General features: G+C 38.6%; 1 protein-coding gene across 2 annotated transcripts in view; it reads left to right on the plus strand.

Moving 5' to 3' along the window:
- Positions 1 to 22,518, plus strand: part of HCN1 (hyperpolarization activated cyclic nucleotide gated potassium channel 1) — a 537,736-nt gene extending 515,218 nt beyond the window's left edge. Inside the window, exon 8 of one of the 2 annotated variants that reach the window (XM_068249552.1) lies at positions 21,394 to 22,518. In XM_068249552.1, the coding sequence (XP_068105653.1) occupies positions 21,394 to 22,292 (899 nt within the window). In that variant the 3' untranslated portion in view covers positions 22,293 to 22,518. The remainder of the gene's footprint in view (positions 1 to 21,393) is intronic. The other variant, XM_068249560.1, reaches the window with a different exon arrangement.
- Positions 22,519 to 24,618: the final 2,100 nt, after the last annotated feature.

The raw sequence follows: 24,618 nt of genomic DNA on the forward strand, positions 1-24,618 counted from the left end.
AGAGCGAGTACATTCAAAAGCAAGGTGCTTTCAAAAACATAAACCAGTAGGGGAATATATCACAGAAAAATCAAGGAATATATCCCAGAAAAACCATCAACAAAAACATAACATTAACAACAACATCCTGGTTCTGATGGATGGTAGGTATCTTATTAAAGGGACACTTAAGGCAACAAAAAGAGTTTTACTCACCTGGGGCTTCTACCAGCCCCCTGCAGCTGTCCCGTGCCCATGCAGTCTCGCTCAGATCCTCCAGTCCCCGCCGGCAGCTACTTCCGGTTTCCCTGACAGGCCTGGGAATGCGAGTGATTCTTTGCGTTCCTGGCCGCAATAGCAGTATAGAGGAAGCTACTGCGGCCAGGAACACTAAGAATAACTTGTGTTCCCAGGCCTGTTGGGCCTGTCGCTGAAACCGGAAGTAGCTGCCGTCGGGGACAGGAGGATCCGAGCAAGACTGCGTGGGCATGGGACAGCTGCAGGGAGCTGGTAGAAGCCACAAGTGAGTAAAACTCTTTTACTTTTATTTTTTTTGCCTTAAGTGACCCTTTAAGGTCTGGAGCCACAGTAGTAAGGTAACTATAGGAGAGAAAGAAGGGGCATGGGTTGTCATATCGCCACAATATATAAGGTTCAATCAGCAAGGACAGTAAACATGTCTGGGCCTCCTCTGCAGTCTATCCAAGGTTGCCATACTTTTTCAAGTCATTAATCCTGGCATTAATGCGTTCACAAATCATTTTTCTATAAACACAAGGCTTAATTCTGTCATAAGCCAAGTTTGGTTGCTTCCACTGGGATGCTATATAGACCTTGACAGATGCTAGAATATTTTGGGCTAAGTTGTGTGGGGCATGTTTCATTCCATAAGGTCTAATACCCAATAGGAACACTTTAATGTCTTTAGTAATCAGTTTGTTCAGGACACTAGAGAGGGGGCCTGGTACTCTAGTCCAAAGCAAATAGACTTTCTGGCAATCCCACCAGATGTGGAACATGGAACCAACATCGGAGCAACCTCTGAAACAACAGGGTGGAAGCTGAAGGAAACATTTGTGAAAGCCATAAGGGCACTAAGTACTTCACTACGGTAAAGGAGGTGTAAAGACACCTCCATGGTTGTGGTTTGGTAGCTTCCCTTGGATAGGGTTTCAAAAGATTTCCTCCAATCCTTTCAGACAATGGATTTTCCCACAGAGTTCCAGGCATTCTAATGAAATGTATTCCTAAAAAAGAAAAGTAGATATTTGAAGCTACCTCACAGATGACTTATGTTACTGCTGTAGGTTGCCATTTGTCCAGTCTCTGCCAGGGAAATATAATTTAGAAAAGTGTCACACAGTAAAACAAATTACAAGTAAACAAAGCATTTCTCATTGAAATTCTTATACCGTATATACTCGTGTATAAGCCGAGATTTTGGTACCAAAAAAGTGGTCCCAAAGTGGGGGTCTCGGCTTATACACGCGTCAATAACTTTGTACTGCCCCTCCAACATATGAAGAGAACCTGTGCCCGCTTCCCCCAAGTGGCCGCTCCTCCGGTTTGCAGCTTTCCGTTACTCTCCGCCAGCCAGACCAAAGCGGCATGCAAGTATCAGCTGTGACCCCCTCTTCCTGGGCATACGAGTGTGCGCTGCAGTATTTTCCCCGGCAGACTGGAGCGACATGCCGGTGTCAGATAAGTCCCTTCTCCCCGGTATATGCAGAATGTGCGTAGCGGAGCTTTCACTTACCGCTCCATGCCACCGGGACTGCTCGTTAGCTTGCTTGTTGCGTCTCTTTCCTATGACGCCCTCTAGTGACGCTTCTCATCACATGCGCTAGTGCAGGGCGTCATAGGAAAGAGACGCAACAGGCAAGCTAACGAGACATCCCGGTGGCATGGAGCGGTAAGTGAAAGCTCCGCTGCGCACACTCTGCATATACCGGGGAGAAGGGACATATCTGACAGCGGCATGTCGCTCCGGTCTGCCGGGGAAAATACTTCAGCGCACACTCGTATGCCCAGGAGGAGGGGGGTCACAGCTGACACTTGCATGCCGCTCTGGTCTGGCTGGCGGAGAGTAACGGAAAGCTGCAAACCGGAGGAGCGGCCACTCGGGGGAAGCGGGCACAGGTTCTCTTCATATGCCTGGAGGTAGTACAAGCTATCACTTGCATGCCGCTCTGGTCTGGTTGAAGGGGAGGGGGGCTGGTTGGCGTAGCTTAGATAAGAGCAGCTATATACCACTATGCACACTATGCATATGCACTCTGTGGAGCTCTTCCCCTGCCGCCTTCCAGGCTTACATTTCACTGCTACCAGCTCTGCTGCTCTAATAAATAATATGTTCACTGTGATATTGTGATTACATTACTCTGTGACAGACACCTGCTATCTGTGTGTGTAAGTGCAGGGTTCTGTTTAGAAAAGTGTGTGAGTTGCCACATAGTGTAGCATTATGTAGACACAGACCACATATGCTGCAAACACTTCATCAGTCACATCACGTCTCAGCTGTACACGGCGGGAGTAGGGAGAAAGGTCAAATCTGTAGCTTATTTTCTGTTCAGGTATGCCCAGTCCTATGTGCCTGGTGATTAATAATCAATGATTAAGACTAATGGTGTTGCCTTCTGCATCAGAAGTATGGGTAAAATTAGTAGAAACAGACAGAGAAGGGTCACCAATTACAACTTTCAGCCAACCAAGCAACCCCCAGGCTACCTTTTTCCTACCCCCGGCTTATACTCGGGTCAATCATTTTTTTCTGTTTTATTAGGAAAAAGTTGGGGGGTCGGCTTATACTCGGGCCGGCTTATACTCGAGTATATACGGTAGTTAAATGCAAATTCTCTTTGTATATTTATTAATAAAAGAAACTAATTCAACTGTTTTTGTTTCTATAATAACAAGTGAGATTTGAAATGAATCAAGACCATAATATATATATATTTGTTTAATTTATACTCTACTATAAATTACATAAAAACACAAATACTAAATACTCAGGTGAACTGAGTAGTGTCCTGCCAGCATATTAAATGTTATTTTATGTTTTTTTTTATTACTGCACTTTAAACATAAATTGATGTGACCCAGCACATTTGTTATCAGTACATTACATGGACTGAGAGGTTACAAAAAATGTCCTTTATATGTGAGTAATGTATATGTTACAGGCAAATTATGAATTCTGTGTTTTCTATAGAATGTCTGAATCATTCAGGCAAAGTATGAAATGAATGGTTTTCTTTTAAAATATGATGGCCCGTATGCCAATACCTTTTTCTCCTGAGTTATATCCTAGGAGATAATTTTCAACTTCTCTTTCAAATAACTTTTTAGCATTTTACAATCGAAAAAGTACCCAAAAGTAGGCGAAAAAGTGCTATCAAAAGTATTTTCTTGCTTGCTGGTAGTTTAAAATGCATTTTACGACAAGGGCCCATATGCAATTCAATTTTCAATTGTCATCTTCTATTTATAATAACTTTTCAGCACTTTGCAATTGAAAATGTACCAAAAGGTAGGTGAAAAAAAGTACTGTCAAAATTATTTTCTTGCATGCTGGTGGTTTGAAAAGTATTTCATTTACAAGTTGTGAAACTCAACTAGGTGAAAAAAAGTGAATTGCATGTGGACCTTTGTACTTTACCTAGGCATTCTATCAAGCAAGAGGAGCAGAATTGTAATTAAACTACTTTTTGTGAGTTAGGTAAAGATAGAATGTTGTTTTGCGTTGCGATTAGATTTGCTCGCTTATGGCATAATTATCAGCCACCCAGAAGCAGCAAGGCTGATGATTGGTTCAGTGCTGGTTTCTAACTATGTTTATCATTCAGGCAGACTCTTTCATACATCTTTATTAATTTTTGTTAGCCACATTGATTTCATAACCCTTTTGATTACAATACTTTAATAAGGGTGTGTTTTTGTTTTCTTTTTGATTGATCAAAGTTGCTTTGGTTTGGAATGGGCATTTTAAACCAATTAAGCTATTTGATCGTTGTGTGGATTCAATTGGTTTTTGTGGTGCCACGCAGAGAAATGGATGTTGTGAAGATCACAAGAAATTCAGAAATGGGTTGCCTTTTCTCATTAAACTTTGCCTTGTTTGCCTGTAGGCATTCTATGCCTTGGTGAAATATGATATACAAAAAATAGCATGAAATGATTCAGGCATTCTCTAGAATGTGTGGATTTCATGTTTTGCCTGTAACATATATATGTCATACCCTAACTATTTTTATGCTGTTTAGCTAGCTTAGGTGGTATTTAAGTACACATAAAGGATAGATTTACATTAATTTATGCATAAAAAAAGGTATTTTTTTTATTTTCACAAATATGAGAGTTTTGAGATATTCTGTCATTTTGAGTTATACATCAGGTGAGACATTGTGAACAATCTCTTTCTCTGAGGGCATTCAATGGTTAATCAGCTCTTATTTATAATGCGCAGGTGGCCCTCCAGAGGTAAATATACCTTAGTTGGCCAGCCTTGATGTAAACAAAGATGATGTTAGGCTAGAGCTTACTGATCAATCAAAATGTAGTCAGATTAGTTCCAGTTTATCAATACCTTTATTTACTTTGCAGCTTGAAAATTAGAAGTTTGTGTTCCACTGAAGTGTCATCTCTGGTTTATGTATAGTTGGATTACAGCATAATGATTTCTAGACAAAAGGGGAAGCAGTTCATTCATACTGTGGCAGAGCCATTAACAACGAGCATGTCAGTGACCCCATCAGTAGCTCTAAGCAGCCCTGAAAAAGATGCTAAACCTGGAAATATGGAAGGACCATGCAGATTACTTGCCTAGCAGTAACAGAAAGACTTCCTTTGAACACCCGCTTACTAATTTTTTTTTCGTGCCCCTCGAACAGGCTTTTTACACCCCATAGACATGTAATTAAAGTGGGATTGAACTTCCTAATATTCAAGTACCTACTCTTAGGTACGTAAAAGAATATTTGAAAGCATTCCCCATTTGTAAAAATGTTTATTTTCAATGCAGATAGCAGTAAAAATGTGTACTGCTCTGCTGATCTCTGTTAATTGGCAAATGTAATCATTGCTGGGTAGAAGCTCTCTGCCTGGTCTATTGACTCTGATGTCCCACCCCCCTCTCACCTGAAGTAACTCAGCTGTTGCAATGCCGATGTGTCTATTAAGCAGAGGAGGGAGGGGGAAAAGAGTGAAGAGACCAGACAGAGAGCTTATCCTGGCCGGCAATTGTTAAATTTGCCGATTAGCAGAGCTGTATAAACTTTTAATACACTTTACATTGAAAGTAAATATTTTTATACACAGAGAATGCTTTCAAAATGTATTTTATTTACCCAAGACTGGGTATTTAAATGTTAGAGTTAAATCCCACTTTAAGTTGAATGAATACTAAAATTTAATTTTGGCAAAATGTTATCATTGTTTCATGAAATCTGATTTGTAAACAAAATTGAATGTAGTCCATTACTATTATGGAAACAGAACTGGTGTTATCACATAGCAGAGTTTCCCCCAATGTGTTTCTGTGGGTTGCAGTTTTTAAATTACTTCCTGTATGCATTCACCTGCAATGGAGTATGTATTTCTTATGTACGCCTATTTAGCGCAAAATAGGGCATTTATAATGGATGGCATTAATTGGTTAAAATCACATTTTTGGTAAACTTCATGTTCGGTCATTGCAGTGATATATTTAGATTGGATCAGTGGGTGTATTGTATACCTTAGCAGCAGTTTTATCAATAAATTATTTATTTAAAAAAAATTAAGAATGTGATGACATTTTGGGGACCTGGAATAAGAAGGCATTTATAATTTATGCATTTTTTTTATTCAATGTTGCCAGCTGTCCAATTGAGTGTTTCTAAACATTCTTTATACTGGTATTTGCTGATTGTAAGATCAAGTATATATTTGTCCCCACAAATTGTCATGTCCTAAAATTTTAATACATGTTGTTAAGTTTTCATGTATTTAATAATTAGCCTCCAATCTACCATAATTAAATTGTATTTGTAATTTAGTTATTAACAATTATAACATTTGAAATTTAGCAAAAATAGATCACTCCCTTTATTAAACACACATAGAATTTTACCTCCAGCTCACTTTTTGGTGCATGAGTTTATTCCTGAATCTTATGCATATAAATTAACTGATAAGTCCAGAGACAATAGAGGCTAGACAAAACAGAATAGACAAGTTATGACTGGGTGAAAAAATGCTTTTCAAATTTGGTGAAGCTGAGTATGCAGCAGGAGAAGACAGTTAAGTGAAATGTTACACAGCGTTTATAACCGCATGCTTTTATTAATATCTCAAAGATAATTACAAACTTTTTAATAAATGAATTACTATTGCCAATACAAGTATTGGATTATTAAAGTGGTTCAAAAAGTTATTCTTGCATTGCAGTAATACCAGCAGTAAAATGCGATGTCCTAAGTGTACATTGTAATTTTAGTGGCTACAAATTGAGGGGTTAAAATGATTATCATTTTTTGTAATAGGGGATCAGCTGTAAAGGGATAAACAGAAAAAAGTAAAAGAAAAAAAATTGTGCAACATTAGCACAATGCTGACTTGGGTTTAAAATACACAAGTTTTTTACAGTCTGTCAATAAAATTCAAACAGTCAATAAAATTCTAAACAACCATTGACATTAGAATCATATAATATACAGATTAAGCAATCACCAGCTTCTCAATAATGAATACAAAATGGAATCTGTTTCAATAAGCTTATTGACCTTTATCTCATTGCTTGTTTGAATGTTATTGGCAATTTTCTACTGCTGTGAATGCTTTTTTCCCCGTTAGTTCCTGTTGCCATTAATAGGAAAAAGCAGGTAGTGAATATTTTAGAATATTTCATGTTTTGACCTGCATTTTTAAAGAATTATATTTCTGATTATGTTTCTTTGTGCTTTTTATTGTAACATAAGATGCATAGCTAATTGTGTTTTTGATGGAGGTCGTACCTCTATATTGTCCTTAAATCCATTGTTCTTAGACAAGTCACTATTTCAGGCCAGAATTCCTAAGAATTCTATTCTGTGGAAGTGCCATTAAGGTAATGGTGTGATCAATAAATGTGTCATCCTCCAACCTGCTACTTAACCCAAGTGGACATTAGAAAACTTATTTAATGAAAACATAATTTTGTAGGTCAAAGGAATCATTTTCACTTCAAACAACCAATCAAAAGCAGGGGAATCTTTTTAAAAAGTAAAGCTTTTAGCTTACAGCCTGGAAGTACTACGGGAAAATTTCTAAGTGTTAATAATGAAATCACTTTGACTTTGTAATTCTTAGATTAGTAAATTATGGAATTTTCATAAACTGCCTGGTAGCTATATCTTTCTTTATTAAATGTAATTAATTTAAAACCACTAATAGTTAACTAATATGTTTCTAGTGTAGTTCATTAAATGTGGAAAAATGTTTAAAATAAAAACATTCTGCAAGCTGGAAAATGGTGCTACTCTGCTGTTTAAAAAAAATAAGCTGAAGGCAATGAATATTGTGTCAATGACAACAAGTGCTTTCTCTTATATTATCAGATTAAAAAGCAAACAAACCTGAATTGAGATGAAAGGCGGTCTTCTTCATTACCTTATAAACAATGCCAGTTACCTGGCTGCCATGCTGAGCTTTTGGCTTTTTTTGGTTTTTGAGTCACACAACTGCAGCAATTGTGCAGCCATCTGGTCTACATGCTTATTTTGGGCCAGTGACAAAGTATTAGAGGCAGGGCATCACCATAGGCAACTGGCATTGTTGATCAGGGAATGTAGCCTTCGTATTGCTCCACTTCAGGTTCCCTTTAACATACTGCTGTCTACCGCTGATTAAGAAGGGGGTAAAAATATCACACACAAAACATGAACTGTTAAAAAAAAACAAGTGGAATTGTTAACCACTTCCCTACCCTGGCCATTTCCCTGTTCAGCTCTCCTCTGATTACTTTGGCAATAACTCTATCAATAATGGTCACAACTAAATGATCTATATATTATTTTGTTTTGTTTTTCAGGACAAATTAGGCTTTTTGTGGCTGATATTTGTTTTTAGAAATTACCTTATTTTCTATGCATTTTAAAGGGAAAAAAAGGAAAAAATACACAATTTATCCACTTTCATACATTACAGCTTAAATGTAAAAAGATCTATTGTACATTCATCCCACACATTTTATTTGTCTTTTTCCTTCTTGTTTATTTAAACAGTTCATTTGTTTTGATAATGTATTAGATGTAACAATTAAGTAATTTATACAATCTGCTACTGTCTGCTCCTGGAATGTGTATTTTAAACGTGTTTACTAATGAACTCTGCCATTGAATTCCCTGGGAGGAGGAGAGAGGTTTGCTGAAATTCCTTTTCAACTCTGTAGTGATATTATCAGGTCACAGATAAACAGTGTTATCTAAGATTTTGTAGGGAGGAAAATGCAGAGACTTATTTTCACACCATAGTAACAGGAAGTGGTTAAACCATGTAGAACATTCCAAAACTGTCCATTTTATTTGTTAATAAATATTAATAAGAAAATAAAACCTACATTTCACAAATAATTTTTTTATTAATATCAAAATGTATCTTTCAATTTGTGTGCAACACACTTTGAATTTTTAAAACTGCCATGAAGTTCAGATTTCATGTACTCTTTGTTGTAGATAAGGCCAAACGATTCCATCGTCTTTTATAAGTAATCAGATGTAAAGAGAATGAAGCCTTGTTTCTCTTGTTGTACTACCCAGAACTGATTGGGTGATTTCAGCAGGCTGATGTTCCCAATGTACTTTTTATGTTAGTACTCCTTTGCAAAGGCAGACATATTTGCGCTGAACAACAAGGCAAGAAGCTAAAACAATGTTTCGTAAAATCCTTACAATGTATATAGCTAATGTTTTCTAAACGTGTGATTTCACTTTAGAGTACTACTCTGGTTTTCCTTTTGTTACACATATGGTTAAAAAAAAAAAGTTTGTTTAATTACGTAAAAATGAAATTGATAAAACACACATCACTTTTTTGGTTGGAAATGGATGGACGGATGTCTTTTTTTCAACCCAACTAACTATGTAACTATTCACTAACAATTAAGTTATTTAATTAAAGTAATTTTTATTATACTTTAAAAATATAGTTTTCACTTTTAATTTGTGTTTGTTTATTGGTTACAAGTTAAAAACCCAACTGCTCTCTGAAGATATTAATTTTTAAGTTAATTATTTGCTTTGATATGAGACAATAAACAAACATGAATGTTATATATATTTACAATTGAAGCTATAAAGTGAACACAAACTATTGTTCAAATTATTTATAAACACTTTCTTTAATTATGTAAATTATATAAATAAAAAAAAAAACCTCTGGAGAAAAGAAATCACAGAGAAAAGAAACATAAAAACTGTTTAGTAACTTAAAAAGTTGTGAAAAACGCAATAAAGAAAATGGGTCACCGTATTAAACTACTAAACATAACATTCTAAGAATAGAATTTAGCAAATCTTTTGACAACAATAATAATCTAGAACGACCTCTATTTTACTATTATATCATGTGCTTCCTTTCTATTCCTTTTTATTGAAAGATGCACATAGTCACACAATTAGAAACTGAACAGTTTTTACTCCTGAAATAAAAAATAAACAGTAATAATATTTATAATGTTTTATTTTTATTGCAATTTATATTCAGGCTTCAGAGACGACCAGGAAAAGCATTTCAGGTTTGTTTTTGTCTTCCTCGGCAATAGCCCAAAGCATTAGTTTATTCTCTTATTGCTTTATTATATATAAATGCTCTCTTCAATCTCCTCTTAGTTGTATGCTTCTGTTATATGTAATTATCTCTTTAAAACAGAATTGCATATACTTGTGGATTCTCTAAAAGTCTGAATGTACAGTAGGTACAATGTAGGATGTATGTCATATACACAAAAAAAATGTGTGGCTGGATATTTTTTTCACTGCATTTTAGTGAAAGTTTGTATTTTCACCTAGTAAACCACTATTGCTTTTATCTATTTTTGTCTTGTGGTGCATCCCTTTTTCATTGCAGTTTCCACCTGTCCACCTTTCATGCTACAACTGTGTGTGCTCCCTCTGTTCATGCAATTACTGAACTATATGGCGATGAATGAATTATCTGCTAAGCCATTGTGGAAGCAATTATCTGTGCTACATTTTTCTGGACATTCCGAATGCAGCTGCATTTTTTTTCCTTGCATGAAGTTTGCTTGAAATGCATCAAAATGACTTTGCAGTTTCAAGTAAACCAATATCTTGTGGTGGCTTTTCTTACAACTTAATATATCATTATATGTGAAATTTTTGCATTTTTTTTTTTAAAAAGCTGAACGCCAGGCAGACAGCCAAACATACTCCTAAAATGCACACATTCGATAACCAAAAGTATGTGGACACGCTAATAGGTGTTATTTGAAAATTTAATTTCAAAAATGAAAAGAATGTAAAATGAAAAGAAAGAACCGGGACTTATGTGAATTTGCGCTTTGGTTCATCAGGAGTCTGGACCTTACTGGTTTGACTCCCTGGGGCATAGTAAAATGAAAACCCTCACAAAAGTGGGTTGCACAACCAGCAACCACAGTATCGAACAGGTGAGAAGATCCCGTCCTTACACGGGTCTTTTAGTCTTACGTAACCAATTAGGAGGTTGCTACTTTGGAATATATTGGTTAAGTTATCCAAGAGGACTCTATACTCAACTACCCCTCCAAGGGTACTTTTGGGAGTGGTGTCAAGTAAGAGGAAGATGATTTGAATACATGTTAATTTAGAAATAAAATGACTTACCTGAGTCAGTAAACCACTATTAGTGTGAATATCGATCATTTTAATTATTATCACTGAAAACTTGATATTAACTTGTTTGTATGTTTTTGGGATCTGGGAGAAGACCGGGGTGCCCAGAGGAAACCCACGTAGACACGGGGAGAACATGCAAACTCCCTGGCTGGGATTCAAACCGGGGACCAAGAGCTGCAAGGGGAGAGTCCTAACCACTACTCCACCATGCCATAGACACATGACTATGCACGTGCCACTCTAGAGGCTGAATAATTCCTCCTTTTCCCATTCTGAGATCTTCTGTCCAAGAAGCTAAATACAGTTAGTAAGGTATATTAATGTAATTGTGCTGGCTGAATTTACTTAAAGAGAACCTGAACTGAAAATAGAAAGTCAAAATAACCATACATAGGTCATACTTACTTCCTGTGTAGTCTACTTCTCAATTTCTCTCTTCTCTCCTGTGTCCCATTTGTCCACTTTGATCAATGGAATTCTCCATCTTCCATTTTAAAAATAGCCCTTACCCCACAACAGCTTCCTGGTCAGCACACTGTTAAACTTTAATATTACCCACTTGAGCCATAGGGAGACATGGACATTACCTTGCACATTCAGTTGTAACTGACAGCTGCTGCTATATATAACTGACAACAACTGGTATATTTCAGTTCTGACAAAATATTGTCAGAACTGGAAGGGATCACTGTAAGAAGAAAAGGGTGAGCTTCTGGGAGGAACTGACGTGAGGTAAGTATGTTATATTCATTTGCAGCTTCGTCATGAGTTTATTTTTAATAATTTTACTCGCTTCAGGTTCCCTTTAAGTCAATGTGATAGCATTAAATGAATACATAATAGAATTATATAGTGCTTTCTTACACTTGCCTGGAGTTCAGCTTTGACAAACACAGAAGGTGACATTAAAGGGAACCTTAGCTGAAAGATAAAGAAAAGGTTTCACTTACCTGGGGCTTCCAACATGACCGATATGAATTTCAATCGATTTTTCATGAAAATCGATTAAAAAAAAAATCAAAAAAAGATTTTTTAAAAATGAGAACATTGAAAAATCGATCGAAATTAAGATCAGACATGTTTGAAATAATCGATCTGGCAGGTAAATCTGCCAGAAATTTGTACGGTGTGTACCTAGCATTAGAGACCTGCCAAGATCTTACAATGACTTCCCTTCCCTGCTGCTGCTATTGCAATGACATTCTTTACGATTTAGGGGTAATGCTTTTTGGAATTTATAGACATTAAAAATCAGAGAGGAGTACTTGACTTTGGTCTGTCTCTTAAAGAGAATCTGTATTGTTAAAATCGCACAAAAGTAAACATACCAGTGCGTTAGGGGACAACTCCTATTCCCCTCTGTCACAATTTCGCCGCTCCTCGCTGCATTAAAAGTGGTTAAAAACAGTTTTAAAAAGTTTGTTTATAAACAAACAAAATGGCCACCAAAACAGGAAGTAGGTTGATGTACAGTATGTCCACACATAGAAAATACATCCATACACAAGCAGGCTGTATACACCCTTCCTTTTGAACCTCAAGAGATCATTTGTGTGTTTCTTTCCCCCTGCAGTTCTCATGCACTGAAGTTTCAGGCTGCTCGTTTCTTCCTGCAAACAGCTTTGCCAGCTTTGTCTGTAATTCCTCAGTATGTGAAAGCCCAGCCAGCTCAGAGGACGATTTATCCAGCTTGTAAAAGATAAGAGAGAAGAGATAAGCTGCCCTAATCAAAATAATACACAGGCAGTGTGCATAGAGGGGACTGGAAGGGGGAGTTCATAGCAGAACCACAACACTGAAGAACTTGGCAGCCTTCCAGACACAGGCCGACAAGTCTGACAGGGGAAAGATACATTGATTTATTACAGAGACTGTGATAGCAGAAAGTGCTGCAGTAAGCCAGAACACATTAGAATAGCTTTTGGAACTTGTAGGATGATAAAAAACAGGATGCAATTTTTGTTACGGAGTCTCTTTAAAGGAATACAGAGGTGACATTGGACATGATGAGATAGACATGTGTATGTACAGTGCAAAACACACAAATGACTGCTGTGATTCTTTTTTTCTCTGCCTGAAAGAGTTAAACATTATGAATGTAAGTGACAGTTTCTGTCCAGTCGGGACCTGGTCAGACTATAATTTAACCGCCACTGATGAGGAATTTCAGCCGTAAAACACTTTCCTGGCAGAAAATGGCTTTTGAAGGCAGGAAAGACATAAAAAGGGTCAATAGTTAATAGATTTTAGCTCTGGCATACTTAAATTAATATGTCATTGAGCAGTGACAATGAAACAGTAAAATAGTAGATTTAAATATAAAACATAACTGTGGGATATCTAGAAAATAGTCATTTTTAGGAGGATAGATACAGCTTTTTATTTTATCAGTTTATTTTCACCTCGGTATTCCTTTAAACATAATGGTAAAAAAGCAGCAGCTGGGAGACATACAGGGTAGACTGATTCTGGAGCTCTTTTGCTCTTCGCATACATTGGCTTAAAAACAAGAATTCAATGTATCTGGCTGCAAATGTTGGTATAAGGCAGTGGTCATCAAACTAAGGCTCACGGGACGAGTGTGGCCCCCTGAGGCTTTTTACCCCCCCCCCCCACACACACACACACACACACACAAAATGTATCACTTATAGATGCGGTCAGCTACATATTTAAATATTGGTGATCCACATATACAATAGCAGTGCTGGCACCACCCATCCACATGGAAGCCAGAAAGCAGTAATTCGCTGGTTTCCAATCAAATTCCACATCAGGTGACACTGCTGTCCAATTGGTCTTCAGGTTGTCACCTGGGTATGCTTCACTTTCTGGCCCGCAAAGACTTCTACATCATTTTATGTATATTCTGGCCCCCCAGCAGTCTGAAGTATGCTGACCAGGCCCTCAACCAAAAACGTTTGGGGACCCCTGGTATAAGGAGATAAAGGGTGTAGAAAGAGCATGGATATTTCAGGATCATATCTGTGACCTGTAAGTAAGCTGATTATTATTATAGTTTTAGTGATATCATATTTTGTGATGGTGTAAAAAATAAGATTAAATCACAAGTTAATGATACAGAGATGATTAAAAAACATAAATGCAGCAAGAACTAACACAGAGAGAGATTTCTATCAAATATACAACAATGACAGCAAACCGAGGAGTGAAAAGCCCTTACAAGCTCACAATGTAGAACAGTCCCTTTGAGCTTTTTTTCTTTTTTCATTTCCTGATCACTGTGATTGGCTTGTAAATAAACAAAACTGGGTCTCTACCTGGATTTTAAAGGCCAATTGTCCGGTTTAATGCAATACCACAGTGCAGATCACAACGTTTCGACCCTGAGGTCTTTTTCAAGTGCTTACAGAACAAAGTGCAGAAACCTCTTAAAAGGATATACAATTTACATAAAACACACCCAAATGTGGGTGGGCACAATGCTTAAAGAGACAGGTCACAATGTACAGCAAGTACTTGCTTATAAGAAACATCTCAAACTGAAAGATTTGTTCATTCCATTCAGGGTTAAAGTTCCCAATTCACTTATCCATTTGCTTTTCCCTGTGCAGCAGCGAGGTTTGGGGATCAACTCCTTCAGCACAGTGAACCTTTTCCAATACACACCATCTCAGATCTCCCACTGTATGCCTGCATTGATGGAAATGACTGCCTACGGGAGAATCGAATTGATCAATAGACTTCTTTGGTTTGTCAGCCTTATACGTTCTAATGTTACTCCTGTGTTCATTCAACTTCGCCCTGATGTCTCGAGAGGTCTGCCCGACATACCCCATTCCGCAAGGGCACTTTAACAGATAGACAACATTAGTTGTTTGGCACGAAAAATTGCTGCAAATTTTAAGTTTCGTTCCTTTCGTCATATGTCTGACAAAATCGCCTCTAATGATTGAGGATCAATTTTGCTGTGTACGTACTGTGTACAGAAAGGGGAAAAGTGTGCGCGATTACCTGGTTAGAGCTGATATCAAAGATTTTATGAACAGGAAAGATGCATTTATTCCCCATCGAAAAGGTACTTTTCCATGTCTCAATTGCCAAAATTACTCCTCAATCATTAGGTGCGATTTTGTCAGACAGACAACGAAAGGGACGAAACCTAAAATTTGCAGCAATTTTTCGTGCCAAACAACTAATGTTGTCTGTTAAAGTGCCCTTGCAGACCTCTCGAGACATCAGGACAAGGTTGAATGAACACAGAAGTAACATTAGAACGTATAAGGCTGACAAACCAAAGAAGTCTAATGATCAATTTGGTTGTCCCGTAGGCATGACGGCTCTCCCTGCTGCTCTGAGGGTGGAGTTAAATACTAACCCCCTTCCGAGTTGTCGCAACTCGGAGGGAGATGCAATTCGTGGTCTAGCAATCACCGGAGCCCCAAATTACCGTTACGCGGGGCGTGCAGCATAGCATTGCTGCTTTGATGGTGCCCAGCTGCAGCACTCGGAGCCATGCGCCGAGATTAATTGCTTAGAGATTCTGTAGGTAGCGGAGCTTGATCAATAGCTAACAGGAGAAGATTGTAAGCTTGCAGCAAAACAAGGAGTTTAAGGAGTGCACTTGAACGTTTAACAGGTTGAGGAGTGACAGATATGATTTGGAAATGTCCAGAGAAGGGGAATGGTTTGAGGCATGTCTTGTTTAGTTTAATGTAAGATAGGTATTGTAGTAGGGGACAGGAGAAGGTTGCGTGTGTATGGAGGTTGTGGTAGGAATGGTGTCTAGAAAATAAATTAGATGAAAAAAAGAAACAGACTATAGAGAGCTAACAAAACTTGGGCAACAGTACAGGTCTACAATACGAACTGCTCACTGATACATTTGTGACCATGAATATGAACAGAGATGAATAGATGATCATTTTCTGGTCTGATGGGTATTTCACGTTCTTGCATATCTTCAGGGGCCCTTGGAGAGGTGGTCACTGCAGAATATCTAAAGGTCTTTGAAAATTTACAAGATTGCCTAATCACCCCTTTTCTTATTCACGGTCACAGACATGCAAGTCAGTAAACACTTCACATTGCAAATCTATACTGATGCCTACCTCTTAACCTGTAGGAGTCTACATTGTCTTGTGATAATGGGCTTGTTGGCACATTGTTGGATCTAAGGACAGCAGATAATTAATACAGGATATTTTCATTATTGTAAATGTAAATCATACATGATTCCAAACATTTTTACAAACCAATAACTGCAAAGTGGGGTGTGCGTAATTATTCGGCCCCCTGAGTCAATACTTTGTAGAACCACCTTTTGCTGCAATTACAGCTGCCAGTCTTTTAGGGTATGTCTCTACCAGATTTGCGCATCTAGAGACTGAAATCCTTGCCCATTCTTCTTTGCAAAACAGCTCCAGCTCAGTCAGATTAGATGGACAGAGTTTGTGAACAGCAGTTTTCATATCTTGCCACAGATTCTCGATTGTATTTAGATCTGGACTTTGACTGGGCCATTCTAACACATGGATATGTTTTGTTTTAAACCATTCCATTGTTGCCCTGGCTTTATCTTTAAGGTCGTTGGCCTGCTGGAAGGTGAACCTCCACCCCAGTCTCAAGTCTTTTGCAGACTCCAAGAGGTTTTCTTCCAATATTGCCCTGTATTTGGCTCCATCCATCTTCCCATCAACTCTGACCAGCTTCCCTGTCCCTGCTGAAGAGAAGCACCCCAGAACATGATGCTGCCACCACCATATTTGACAGTGGGGATGGTGTGTTCAGAGTGATGTGCAGTGTTAGTTTTCTGCCACACATAGCGTTTTGCATTTTGGTCAAAAAGTTCCATTTTGGTATCATCTGACGAGAGCACCTTCTTCCACATGTTTGCTGTGTCCCCCACATGGCTTGTGGCAAACTGCAAACGGGACTTCTTATGCTTTTCTGTTAATAATGGCTTTCTTCTTGTCACTCTTCCATAAGAGCCAACTTTGTGCAGTGCACAACTAATAGTTGTCCTATGGACAGATTCCCCCACCTGAGCTGTAGATCTCTGCAGCTCGTCCAGAGTCACCATGGGCCTCTTGACTGCATTTCTGATCAGCGCTCTCCTTGTTCAGCCTGTGAGTTTAGGTACACGGCCTGGTCTTGGTAGGTTTACAGTTGTGCCATACTCCTTCCATTTCTAAATGATCGCTTGAACAGTGCTCCGTGGGATGTTCAAGGCTTTGTAAATCTTTTTGTAGCCTAAGCCTGCTTTAAATTTCTCAATAACTTTATCCCTGATCTGTCTGGTGTGTTCTTTGGACTTCATGGTGTTGTTGCTCCCAATATTCTCTTAGACAACCTCTGAGGCCCTCACAGAGCAGCTGTATTTGTACTGACATTAGATTACACACAAGTGCACTCTATTTAGTCATTAGCACTCATCAGGCAATGTATATGGGCAACTGACTGCACTCAGACCAAAGGGGGCTGAATAATTACTCACACCCCACTTTGCAGTTATTGATTTGTAAAAAATATTTTTAATCATGTATGATTTTTGTTCCACTTCTCACGTGTACACCACGTTGTATTGGTCCTTCACGTGGAATTCCAATAAAATTGATTCATGTTTGTGGCAGTAATGTGACAAAATGTGGAAAACTTCAAGAGGGCCGATTACTTCTGCAACTTACTGTGTGTGTGTGTGTGTGTGTGTGTGTGTGTGTGTGTGTGTGTGTGTGTGTGTGTGTGTGTGTGTGTGTGTGTGTCACTTTGGGTTTTGGGTATTGTTGTGGTTCAAATTCTGGTTTCCTTATACCGAAATCCAAGGCAGTTCAGTACCACCTCTGCTGGGTAGAGTCACAGAGATGTGTTTCACATTGCACTTCACGTAAGTCCGGAGATTCCTTCTTCCAAGCCGGAAGGGGTAAGCTTTGGAGTCGCATGAAGCACAATATGGAGCACAATTCTGTGACTCTATCCAGCAGAGATGGCGCTTAACTGCTGAGTATGGCATTATCCCAGACTCTGAATAAGGAAACGATTCAAACAACAACGCTAGTTTTGGGCATTTGCCAGCTTTTTTCTCAAAAATTGGCTGCCCTTTTGCTGTTGCTGTATTCTGATGGTAAGTAGGGAAGCTAAGGTATTTATCCAGTATCTCCTTTTCTTAGGCTCCTTTTTTTCAAGGCTGTCAGTGTCATGTTGTGCTGCAGCTCTAACTTCCACTGCAAACTGCTGGCAGTATAGTGAATTTTAACATTTTGCATGGAGATCTCAGTTTTACACTGGTAGACAGGGGTGGGGTGGGGTGGTGACTTGGTCAAGGATAGGAAAAAGAAGGAAGTAGTGAGAAAAGTATAATTTAACTAAACGTTAAATAAGTTGGGGATTTCAGTATAAATGAGCAGCAGTGAAATGATGTGCACTGAGGTGTAGGTGCGAGTTTCCTGGAGTCTAGATATCGCCCTTGCAAATAGACTTGGTCCACAGGCCTAACATGGTACATGAGCTAGGATAGCTTGGAGATACTGATTCCATTTGGTGCTCAGGCTTATCCCATGACTAAATATTAGAACTGATAGGGTGACTGAAGAATATTCCAAACTGAGTACAATTTTGAAATCACTACTGTATACTTATGGTTGATATAAAATGTATCATGCTGCTCTCAAGCATGAGCTATGAACACACAATATACTTTGATCACAGGAAAAAGTAATTTGTGATTGCTTTGAGTGTTAGTCTATCATGTATCCAAGTATCCCTGAAAACCGATAGACATCTTGTTAGCAGGTTTCCATCCAATTACTAGTATGTACCATGTACCCCCTTCTGCACATCCACCCCTCCCCCATTTCTTTTGCATAGAACAGGCTTCTAGAAAGGTCACACATATTTGAAGCTCCTGCAAATCAAGATTAGTATAGCATCAATCCAATCTACAGTTGGCTTACATAGATGTCCAAGCCTCACCTTCCTTGGTCAGTCATATGTGTTCAGGAGCTGCAAGAGAACTATCCTAACCATCTACATGGGCTCAATTTACAAATGTTTTCACATAAAAAAGCCTTAAAGTCATTGGGAGTTGTGCAATTTAAAAAAAAAAAGCCAGATACTTACCTATGGAGAGGGAAGGCTCTGGGTCCTAATGAGGCTTCCCTCTCCTCTCCCGGTACACTCAGTGCAGCGATGGCTCCCGTGTTTTTATCCCCCACTGTGGGGGACTATAGAAGTTTTCGGGAGCCAAGTCCTCCCAAAGACAGCCGGCTCCATACTGCGCACACTAGAATGCGCAAGAGAAGGTGCTCGCGCGTGCGCAGTATGGAACCCTATCCGCAGTCCCTATCCGAAGCCTCCTTCGGCAGCGAAGCGAGCAGTATTTGACTAAATTAGTCAAATATTGCTCCCGGGGACAGCACTGCACCGAGGGCACCAGGAGAGGAGAGGGAAAGTTCTATAGGACCCAGGGCCTTCCCTCTCCTTAGGTAAGTATTTGCCTTTTTTTTTTAAAAGATGGTTCCCATTCACTTTTACTATTTCATGAGATCCTTAACTAAATCGAACCATGCAAGTCACAAACAGTTGCTATTTGTTAAATATCAATTATTTTGTGTTTTATATGAGATGCACATTGAATGAGATAGGGAACAGTATGTTAAAGTCAGTTCAACAAGGAGAGAGATGAAATAGTTCTTTGTCACTTGGTTTAGTCACTACTGATTTTTTCACTGATAGTCAAAGGGTGCATGGAACTGTTTTTTTTTTGTTTTGTTTTGTTTTTGTATTTATTTATGAAGCCATTAAAGAACCTGTTGAGTGAATAGTCAAGAGGACAAAAAAAGTCCTTGTTTTACCTTCCCACTGATTTTCATCCCTACAGTCTGACAGGTGATAATTAAAAAAGAAGATAATTACTGTATGTGATACTGTTCTTATTTGCATTAACAGTAGTTTCTTGAAGTATTAGCCTTCAGGGGTGATACCCTTCAACATATCTTGAGCATACAAACTCCATTTCTAAATGTTTACATGCTACATAAACACTAACATAGCTACAATTATTTAACTACAAAATTACTAATATAATACAAATAAGGAAACATACTTGAAATAAATAAAGCTTTGTGAACTGAGCTCTATAGCTCCAATTTCCAACCATAAAGACACTGTATTTTAATTCAAATGTATGAAGATTTTAGTTGGACAGGATAATCACTTTAATTTCAGATAATAGAGCCAACGTCTGTGATAAATGTCTGACATAACAGTCGCTGTGGATTTAGTGATCATTCCATAGCTCATTGTCTTAAATCGGTTTTATCAGTTGTTTTAGTGAGTCCTTTTTTTCTAAATTTTCCATCCGTTTACTTCCATATGCATTTACTACCTACTCTCTACAAATATCTGGAGATGTCAAACTTCCACTATAAGATTTGGGGAGGCTAAAACATGTAGGACAGGGATGTCCAACTCCAGGCCTCAAGGGCCGAGGTCCTCACACATTTAATTAACTGATGGGACTGAATTAGGAAAGGTGTGACTTATCAAGCAGAACACATTTTTCCAGTTCTCTGTCCGTCCTAAACACTGGAGTAGATATAGCCCTCAAGAACTGGAGTTGGACAGCCCTGATGTAGGAGAAAATGAAAAGCAAGAGGGACACAATCACATGAGAGTTACCACCAAATGAATAGACTTATGATTAAAGCATGTGATTGTCACTTCCGCTTCCTGTTTTATTCTACAAAGAAAGGTAAAAGTGAGTTAAGATTAAGTGACCATGACCAGCCAATCAAAGATTAACAAATTGATCATATGTGACATCATCCATTTGTAACGGAAAGGGTAGGGGGTTTGCAGTGAGGAGATAATGAATGCCAACAGCACCTTTACTCATTGTAGTGATTGGGCATTGTTTCAATTCATCCCCATATTCAATATCCAGTCATCCACTTGTGCCTTAGACATTAGATTGTCACCGAATCCACACATGACTGGATTGAGTGAGTACCAGCTAATGTCTGCATGTACTTTAGCAATCTATCTCAATCTGTCTGTTTTTTTGCATATCTGCCAAATTTTCATACCTGTGTTTTTAACTGTCTATTCGTCCGTCCATCCATGTGTATTTTGTATGTCAAATACATAACACAAAATGTTTTGTCTTGCTTCTATGTAAAAGCTCTGTTCTAGTAGTTTGCCAACGTCTTCCTGTAGTAGCATAGACCCCTTCTCCCTGGATTCAGTGCAAACTTACAAAGCAATAGTATAATAGTGCATTCAACTGGTCTTAGACAATTCAGTGTATTCCTAGTGATTCCACATACCATGATTAACACGTTTTCCTAAACATTAGCAAATGTGGGAACATTATACATTTAACTAACTGAATAACTGAACGTTTACTAATGTGTTTCCATCTAGTGAACAGATTCACTAACTCTTACAGTGAACGTGTCCAAATTCAGTAATGATTCTATGAACATGTATAGATCATTATGGAATTGCACATTTCTCAAAATACGAGAAATGTTATTGAATTCTTAGGCTGAACTTTTTTTTGAAACAAACCATAGTAAATAAGACTCTTGTCTTCCAACAGGGAAGAAGAACTCTATTCTCCAGCAGCGGTTCCAAAAGGACCTCAACACGGGAGTGTTCAACAACCAGGAGAGCGAGATACTGAAGCAGATTGTGAAACAGGACAGGGAGATGATAGAAGGGGGTCCCTCAGTTAGCTATCAGCAATTACCAGCTCTGAATTCTAGCACCAACTCATCACTGAGAATGAGGACCCAGTCTCCACCTGTTTATACTGCAAACAGTTTATCTCATGGGAACCTACAATCTCCAACACCAAGTCCACAGACACCACAGCAAGCTGTTGTGTTTTCACCATCCCCTTTTAATACGGCTGCTTGTAGTCCTTCAGTTCAAAGTCCACTGGCAGGCCGAACATTTCAGTACAGTTCCCTCACCGCATCACAGCTTTCTTTACTACAACAGCAGCAGCAACAACAGCAGCAGCAGCAGCAACAACAACTGCAGCAGCAACAACAACTGCAGCAGCAGCAACAACTACAGCAGCAGCAAACAGCATCCAGTTCAACACCAACCAGTGAAGGTCAAAAAAGCAGCCAGGCTCCACCAAACACAACTCTGTCAAGAGAAGTGAGACCTCTTTCTGCTTCACAGCCTTCTTTGCCCCATGAAGTCTCTTATTTAGTGGCAAAGCCACATCCTACAGTAGGGGAATCATTAGCTTCCCTACCACAACCTGTATCAAATGTGCAATCTGCAGGTGCTCAGTCTGGAAGCCGGAGCAACGTCCCTCCTCGTGTTGTCCTTTTTCGACAGATGTCTTCTGGGGCTCTACCTCCTGCAAGACCTGGAGCCTCACCTCAACCAACCACATCATCTCCAGCTCCCAGCAAGGATTCCACTACAGTACCAACTACAGACACTGACACAGACAAACCACGCTACTCATCAAATTTATGATGCCTCTAACCCTTGTATAAAGACAGTTGAGTAATAAACTGAAATACCCCAAAACTGTTTTAAACCTATAGAAATCTATTAGCTAATATGAAGAAATAATTTAGGTGGCGAAACCATCTTAAAGAATGTAAAGAAAAAAAAAGAAAAAATATATACAAACTGATTAGCACTAAACCTCTATGGATATACAACCACATACATGTATGTGTCTTCCTTTATTTTGAAACATTAAAAGTACATATTTTTTGCTGGTTTTTTTTTTCGTTTTGTTTTTTTTTTGTTTTTTTTTACTAGACATTTATAAATCATCTCTTCTCACTTTACCAAACAATCATAAGGGATTATACGTAGATGCAAATAGCAATTACCGTCACTCAAAATTGATTGGTAATTGTTTCAGATTTTATTTTCTCATCTCTTACATTTCAGTGTCATGGGAAATGTAATGTTGTAAATTAGTGCTTGTCCATCCATTTAATCAGCGCATTTGTTACTTGTTGAATTAATTATCATTTCCTTATCAGTTGTATATTATTACCATATTGTAGAACATACTTGCCAGCATTTGAAAGTAGTGATGGTTTATCTATAAGTGCCCTAAAATTATGCACAGGTGATCTGACCCCTTTATTGGCTGACCAATCCCAAGTCAGAAACCAACTGACACTGAGTGGGGCAATCCTTTAGGAAATTAAAACTCTTGGCAAGTATATTCTTATATTGGTACAGTTTTCATAGCCTTTAGGGGTCAAAGGGCTAAATACATATCAGATGCACTTCAGCTTTTATCTAGATATATGTGGCATGGTTTAGCCCTTCCTGAATCTGGCATTTATGCATTAGGCTCACAGTTTTTTTTTTTCCAAAGGTGGAAAATGAGAGTTGGATGTAAGATCTAGGAAAGAAAGGGTATATATAGGTGTTTGCTGTTCTCAGGGAAGATACATATTGAACTGCATTGAGTTTAGACTGTGAGTGCCCAGAGATGCTATAAAGGACAATGGCACAGTTTGGTGTAAACAAGGACTACTGGTAAGACTCGGCTGCATTTTATTCAAGATGGGGGAGACCAATGTGGTAGAAAGATGCCAAAATGTATTTTTTAATATCTACTCTGAGAGATATTTCAAAATATGGTGCAGTTGGAAGCCTCTGACAGTGGATTATATTAATTGTCTCATTGGTATTATAAGGAGAGTTTATCCAGGCATTATATTGCAGATTTTATTGATAATAATAATAATAATTATTATTATTATTTTCAATAAAATATGCAGAATAACGCCTGGATAACAACAACAACAACAACAAATAACATTTGTAAAGCGCTTTTCTCCCGTGGGACTCAAAGCGCATAAGCATGGCTCCGGCCATCGTGGTACAGAGGAAGAATTTTATAAATCTGGAAATGCCAGGCTAAACAGGTGGCTTTTCAGTCTGGATTTGAATAGCTCCAGGGATGGTGCTGTCTTTACTGGATGTGGTAGGGAGTTCCAAAGAGTAGGGGCAGCATGACAGAAGGCTCTGTCTCCAGATTTTTTGAGGTGCACTCTGGGAGTGACCAAGTTTATAGAACTTGCTGATCTGAGGTTGTGAGAGGTGTGGTGCAGCTTCAGCAGGTCCTTCATGTATCCAGGGCCCAGATTGTGCAGGGATTTGAATGTCAGCAGTCCAATCTTGAAGAGTATTCTCCATTCTACTGGTAGCCAGTGCAGTGAGCGAAGGATCGGTGTAATGTGACAGTGGCGAGGCTGGTTTGTTAGCAATCTGGCAGCAGCATTCTGCACTAATTGCAGGCGACGCAGGTCCTTTTTGGGGAGGCCAGCATAAAGGGCATTGCAGTAGTCCAGCCGTGATGTGATGAAGGCGTGGACTAGGGTTTGAAGATCCTCTGGGGGATCAATTAATATGATCCAGTTATTATTATTATTATACATAATCTCCATTGGCACTGTACCGAAGATACAAACGGGTGGTAAACATAAGAATACATAGTAAGGGTGAATGGTAAATACAGATATATACCAAAACATAAATAAAATACAATAGAAAATATGGATCAGTATATGAATAGTATAAAGTACTTGAAATAGGAGTCAGTTTTAGGAATGACAAGGGTTGGAGCATGATGTATGTTGTCAGTGTTCACCCCAGAAATTGTTTCCAGCTGGATGGCAGAAGTAAAAGTGAAAGAAGTAAGTTGGGTGGTGCATGATGGGGTAATGCAGGATCGGCGCAGCTCTGCTTACAGCATAGGAGCAGGATGAGGAGGTGAGCTGAGGACAGGCGGGTGCTCACCAAAATTAGACGGGTGGAGCACTCGGTT

The sequence above is a fragment of the Hyperolius riggenbachi genome, chromosome 1 (assembly GCF_040937935.1).
Source record: "Hyperolius riggenbachi isolate aHypRig1 chromosome 1, aHypRig1.pri, whole genome shotgun sequence".
NCBI lineage: Eukaryota > Metazoa > Chordata > Amphibia > Anura > Hyperoliidae > Hyperolius > Hyperolius riggenbachi.